The sequence below is a fragment of the Sphaeroforma arctica genome (genome assembly GCF_001186125.1).
Source record: "Sphaeroforma arctica JP610 unplaced genomic scaffold supercont1.485, whole genome shotgun sequence".
Classification (NCBI taxonomy): Eukaryota; class Ichthyosporea; order Ichthyophonida; genus Sphaeroforma; species Sphaeroforma arctica.
In genome coordinates this window covers 56,959-63,815 of record NW_014040073.1, presented here as the reverse complement: position 1 = coordinate 63,815, position 6,857 = coordinate 56,959, and the positions used below count along the sequence as shown (strand labels likewise).

Below are 6,857 nucleotides of genomic sequence, written 5' to 3'. Positions count from 1 at the left end.
CCCAATTTCGCAAGCATGGTCGAATTCCTGTGGTTTGCTATCGACACCCTAAAACAGGTATTTCCCAAGATGACTTCGTGACATACATGCTCCATCGCCTCAGGATGTTATGATGACAAGAGTTTATTAGCGTGCATACATCGATATTGCTTGGTCGTTCTTATGGGTGTGATAAGGTTACACTAAACTCTTGTACACGTACAACGACAACTACGCTCTTAGGTTCTCTACTGGTGCGTGCGAGCCAACCTATGGTGGGTTGCGGGTCCAAGCGTCGACGCGAACACAGGGACGAGCACTACGTACAAGCGTTATGTATGGAGGGGTATAAAGCGCACTATGAGGATTTGCCCATGGAAGCACGCGACGTGTCTGAGCCAGATAGTTATTCGTATGGTATGTCGGATAGTATTGGTGGGGGTATATCCAATAGCCTGGGAAGCACCGCGACTGGGTTCATGGCGGCCGCTGCGAGCTCGTTCTCATTGGCGTTGAGTAACTTTGCGTCGCCCTCTAATGGTATGAGCGGCTGAGTGGTGTATTTGCCCTCGGAGTGCTTTATATGCGTGAGGAGGTGGTTGTATAGTCGAGAAGAACAGTTTGACTGAAGTAGTGAAGAGTGGGATTTTAAGGTTCTCCATGAATTGTATCTCCTATTTGATTGTGGTTTGTATGCGGTTGTAGCTTTGCATCCACGTATATACATATGTCTCCGACATCTTTTCAAATATATTGTAAGGCTGTGCTTCTCGATTGCGCATGTGTTGAATGTTTGTTGGAAGTGTACTAATTTGACTGAACCCTATTAATATCGAACACTATTCAACCCCCAAATTTGGGTTTGTGAGTGTGTATCTGTATGTATGTGCACACACGTATTCCTAAGAACATATGAATTGGCCCTAGTACAGTGTGAGCTCTTGCAGTGCGCCTGAGAATATCTACGTATCTGACATCTTGCGTTTCAAATTTGAATGTACAGGTGGCCCGGGACCAAGGCTGGATTCTCCAACGGGCTCAGATTTCCTACACACATCGCAAAACAGGACCGGAACACATCCGGCCGCGGCAGTGCGGTACTATATCCTGGACACTCGGTCCGCCAAAGACGCGAAGAATGCCTCTATAGTAACCGGCGGGGGTGTAGGTGACGAGAGTTGGTATGTAGGATCAGCGCTGGTGCATCTGAACTTGGGCACCTCAGCAGAGTTACTGGAGAGCTACGAGAAGCTCAGGGCCGTGTGCAGCGACGGATCGCAGAGCACATCCAATTGGCTGTACAAGCTGGAGGCCAGTGGGTGGATGCGGCATGTGCAGAACGCACTGCAAAGCGCTGTGTTTGTGGTGAAGAAGGTGGAGGTGGAGGGCAGGACGTGCATGCTGCAAGACGACAATGGGTGGGGGAGTGTGGGCGTGGTATCGTCACTGGTGCAGGTACGTGCTACTGTCGGTGTTCGAGTGTCTAGTTTTACTGAGAGCGTGTGCCCAAGTGTGGGTAGGGACGTGTGTTTGCAGTATTTATTTGGGCACCTATTGGCGATTATGTCTGTTTGTTCTGTATGTGCTTTTTTTCGTGATTGTGTTTCTTATTTTGTCTACTTTTAGAAGTTTATAGTGGGTCTAGAACTGTCTGTGAGTGCGTGTACGTATTTCTTGATCGTACAATTTAATTGTCTTTGGTATTGATCCCCATTTGCATCTACTCGAGCGAGCGAATTCGACTAGTTCTCGTAATTATATGGTTTGTTTTCTCGGCCAATCCAACGTAAGCCCTATATATCCCCTACATATGTATTGCACAGGTAATGTTAGACCCATATTACCGAACGATCCAAGGCCTCCGCTTACTCATACAGAAAGAATGGATTTCGTTTGGGTATCCGTTCTGCACTATACGCAAGAGTCACGGCACACCCAGGCGGCAGGGTGATGGGCCGCAATTCTTGCTATTTATAGACTGTCTCGCACAGATGGCCAGGCAATTCCCCGCCAAATACGAGTACACAGACCTTCTTTTGCGGACCCTTGTGCTACACATCGTGTGCAGTCCGAATCCAACCGGGCCCTTCTCGTGCGACAACAATCGAGAGCGTCACACAAGCCAGTTCGGAACGGAGGACGACTTTTGGGGGGAGATCGGGGTGGATCCAGATACCTACACTAACCCGTGTTATAGATTTCAGGCAGAGGCTGCCTTACCTATGCTGGGATGTCAAGCGCTCGAGTTCTGGTCAGCGCTGTATAGTCGGTGGGCCGATGCGTCGCGCGAGTCATATATGGCCTGTGAGGAGGTGTATCCACACAGAAAAGAATCGCTGGTGGATAAAACGGATAGACAAGTATTGAATGCAACAAATGGGTTGATGAAAACTAGGAAAGCGGATTTGACGAACTTGTATAGGGTATGTTCTTGTGAGGCATGCGAGTACACACTCTCTATGGTTTTGAGATATCCCAAGGAAAGAGATTTTCTGGGGGTGTTGATGCTTAGTAGCATACAAACGCATGGATGCGTGTGTGTGCGATATCGCCCGACTGGTTATGACTTGTATAAGCTCTTTTTGGACGAAAAAGGCATAAACATATAATCGCACCAGGGTATTCACACATGTGAGAAAGAGCGCAAATTGACCTTTCTTTCGCTATATAGGTGTACTGATCAGGTATCTGGTTGACCATAATGAGATTGCTATGTTCAACTTCAATTCTCCACCTACTGTCGCAGGTGAATTATCTCTGGCTATATCTAGATCTCACTTTGATTATCAAGCACCCATCAACAGTACTCCTCAAACTCTGGGATGGTATGTTTACTCATGACTTCAATTCTCTTACTTTGCGATAGTCATTCTCATAAGTTAGGTATCTTTTCGTCCTTCATTGTATCAGCTCGAGGAGGAGATGATCAAGCAATTAGAAAATGTAGACCTCGACCTTGCCGCAGAGGTGTTGCAGATATGCCAATCGGCCCCACACAGTATCCCGTCATTCATCACAGCCACAGCCGCAGTTACCGGCCCTACAACAAGTAATAAGGAAAATACAGAGAACATAGTTAAAGATGTACCAGCATCGGAGCACGCAAACCCCGTGAGAGCACCACGGTCTATGGACCAAGCACGGAGTACCCAGTGCAGAGTCACGAACGAGGCGCAATTTGACAGTGGCTCGGAGGGGAATGGCAGAGTAGCCTCGCCTCTATGTGGCGGTAATAAGACGGTCGCGCAAAAAATAGGGGTGGATGGATCTCGGAACAGGAGTATGGTTGCCGACACACACACACACACACAGCGACACAGTAGTTTAAGTAATAGCAATGCACACGGTAGTAGTAGTCCATCAATTCCCCGAAGCGCGAGCACCAATGGAGTGCATCCCATGGATGCGCCCATCCCAGTTGTCATGACGACGGATAGGGAAGTGAAGACATCCACATCTGCTGCCGCACAGGGAGCGAAAAAAAACCCCGTGAACAATATCTTCGATGTGCGTTCACGGAGTGAAGCAGTATGTACGAGTTCAAAATCGAGTTTACTATTGCAGATTGCGTGTGTTTTTTTGTGTAAAATTTGAGACAGTGCGTAGTTGTCACCACTGTTATCGTAGAGCGGTACGATCAACATTTTAAAAGGACTAATGTGCCAACATATAGACATGCATATAGCAATGTAATGACTATCAATCATTATACATATCACAATAGTTTGAGCAATATATACACGCATGAATTCTGATATAGTGAGACCCAGAACGGGCACTCTCACTCGCGAGCATAATTCGATTGCTTATTGTCCCATACATTAATATGCAAATGTACCTTTGTACACGTATCTCTGGAAGCTTATTATCTTGATCGATTGCCGTGTCTTGTCTTGTGATCTTAGTGCAACTATACTCCCAGCAGCTGCATTTACTAGAAGTCTCCCATGTGTAGTAAAGTTTCACATCTAGTAAGTACCCTGCAAATCCACTAATGCTGCTGTCACAATACGCACGCCAGTCAATGACACTCACAATACACGTAGCCAGATATTAACTTCAACATATACCTACGATATCCTCTGTATTCACCAACCATTACTCCCAGCAGCCGAGTCCTTCCAAGAGCCCTACCACGCGCGCAGGAATAGCACCTAATACCAAGGCTCTAGATATGATGAATAGACTGTCCCTGCAAACCGAGGTGGATGATGAATTAACGTTACCGACAAAGCCTCCCGTGGCTTGTGTCTGTCACTCGCCGCTGTGCATATGTGACATATAAAGACAATTTTCACAGCTTACCAAGTCTACAGTGGTGTACACTTAAGTTGGGATTCTGTGATTGCAGCTCTTCGGATGGCCTTTTTTCCGTATCCAATGATCTTCACAACACTCTAAGCGCACGTTCAATAGACTATGCACTGCGCGGTGGTATCGTCATCATGACGGTATCATTGCCTTGTCTGTCCACATCGAGCTGTGCGTTTTCGAGCGGCAAATGTTGTCCACGAACTACCATGTGATTGCTTCAGCGCTAGGATGTGAGAGTCTGTGACATTGGCGCTGTGCCGTTTGTAAATATGGATTCCAAGCAAGGCACTGATGTGGATATGGAATAGTCTTCGATACCTCCTGCCATCGAATTATATAACTCATCATAATCCGTTGCATCTCATGCGAATCCAAGTATTTTATCTATCGCACGCCGTTACATGTGCATGTGTATATGTTTTGCATACTACGTAATGTTGTATCTCTCCTTAGAGTATCCAGCTCGAGTCTCACTGTCCTCTTGAATGAGCTGATACATTGTGTGTACTTGCTGTGATATCAAGCCAATAGACGTTGGTCGCATCTCTCAATTATTATAGCTACCGCCGTTATCTGTGCGTGTGCATAAGTTTTGCATGATATGTTCCCCGCCTGAGTACCCAGGTCGTGCCTCACTGTCCTCCTGAACGAACTTTCGTCGTGTGCGCTTGCTGTACTATCGGGCCAATAGTAGTCCTGAGTAGGGTGTGTACTCAACAATCGATCGCATATCATGCGAAGCCAAATACTTCATATCTACCGCCGTAACCTGTGCATGGGCATATGTTTTGCACGCTATGTCTGTGTCGTAAATTCCGCCTGAGTACCCAAGTCGTGTTCCACTGTTGTCCTTCCCGTGTGCAATTGTTGTGTGACCAGTCTAATAGCAGTCTTGGGTAGTGTGTGCACTGATGCATAGCTGCCATTAACTCATTATTCATATGCAATTTTGTACGACCAATAAGGATCAAAATATAAAGTCGATTGAAATGATTCAGCAAAGGGTAGAGGGGTTTGGTTTCATATTAACGTTGAAGGTACATATTGAAAATATATTGGTTTTGGATGGGTTTGTAAAGACTCGCTGGTATGTTTGTACTTTAGTCTCAATAAATCAATCTAGTAGGTTGTAACGTGACAAATATAGAGTGAGTGCTACGATGACGAGCCTTAGCTTTATATATCTAGTTAGCCTTTCCTGTGTAGAAACTTAGGGTTCGTCGGCGCTTTCTAAGCTAAAATTCTTAACTGACACACCTTCTTACTAAGAGTTGAAAGATCATAGGTGGGTTTCAATCGGCTTTAAAAGGTATGACACACGAACAGTCTTTAGCGGCAGAATGCTTTTGGGTTGGAATAGTGACCCATACTTCGTCTTCCAATCGAGGAGCTGAATTTCACAATAGACGGAGTTATTCACTAAGGAGTAACCGCAAGTTAGTCCTAACTCAAGGCGGAATTATCGAGTCTTATCCAAATCATCCTTAAAGAACTTGAGATCGCGTTTGCGCGATGGGTTCCTTGTGCTTCTTGGTATGGGCAAGAGCAAAGTACTTTCGAAAACAGTATCCGGCTTGTAGAGAATTGAATCGCGGCTTGCCAATCATTAAATGCTGAAGCAAAGTGGGAACTCTCCTACTCCGTAATAAGTGTAAAGCGTGTGTTGGTGAAGTTATCACGAGTTCCTCGTATGGCAGGAGCTAAGTTTCTGATGGGTTCATGATAGCCTTTGAGAATAGACCGATGAATCTTGCCTGTTGTACAATCTTTAATAAGGTGCATCGCTGGGGGCTGTTGGTCCATAACAACCGCAGGGTCACTCCAACGTGTAGCATAAAAAATTGATCTAATTTTGTGGTACATGCGTCCAACGGTAATCACTGTGGCGCCATATCGATGTTTCTTGGCCTGTACAGCTTGAGACTCGTATGTCTTAAAGGTCCGTTGATTGTGGTACTAGTGTAGCAGGTTCTTTCGTAGGATCGATTGAGTCATTAATTATATGTCCTACTTTCTTGAAGGAAGTATGGTACCCGTGAATAGCATATATGGAGATACATTTGTAATGGTATGTGCGCTTGAACTTATGTTACGTCCGAACTTCCATGCTTTCATGCCCCAAGTACCATATATATCAATACGTTCAACTCATACTAGTAAATCATCTATGTTCTTCTCTACAAGTCCGTTGCTACGGTGCTCATCCGTAATGGCAAAGTGGTACTGAGATTTACACCAGTCGATATACTCCTTAGAGTAGAAGGGTCCCAAAAAATTTCGAGCAGTTGAAAAATGTTGAAGTTGCTGTTTGAGCATTCAATTGCATATTGTATGCCGTTTCCGAAATGGGGCATAATCTACTTGTCGAGTGTACACATCAATACAGAGGAGCATGTACTTACAACCGCGCGAAGTCTCATGCATGGCCTATAGTCAAGGTGGTGTACCTTACCAAGACGAGTAGCACGGTCAGGTTGTGTTAGAGGGCCCATTTTATGACCGGGTTCAGCATCTTGTGACGAATAACTTGGGCTATTATTTAGGAGCTTTAGGTAGAAGCTCAT

At 45.5% G+C, this 6,857-nt stretch overlaps 1 protein-coding gene across 2 annotated transcripts; it reads left to right on the top strand.

The window, feature by feature from the left end:
* Positions 1-222: 222 nt before the first annotated feature.
* Positions 223-4,264, top strand: SARC_06668 (the record flags this gene model as incomplete). 2 transcript variants are annotated; one of them, XM_014299421.1, is made up of 5 exons in its annotated part: positions 223-519; positions 983-1,434; positions 1,803-2,402; positions 2,890-3,507; positions 4,091-4,264. In XM_014299421.1, coding segments are annotated over 5 exons (2,141 nt in total), but the record flags the coding sequence as incomplete, so codon positions are not given. The 2 variants fall into 2 exon arrangements, with proteins under 2 accessions (XP_014154896.1, XP_014154897.1); XM_014299422.1 differs by having other exon boundaries at positions 4,088-4,264.
* Positions 4,265-6,857: the final 2,593 nt, after the last annotated feature.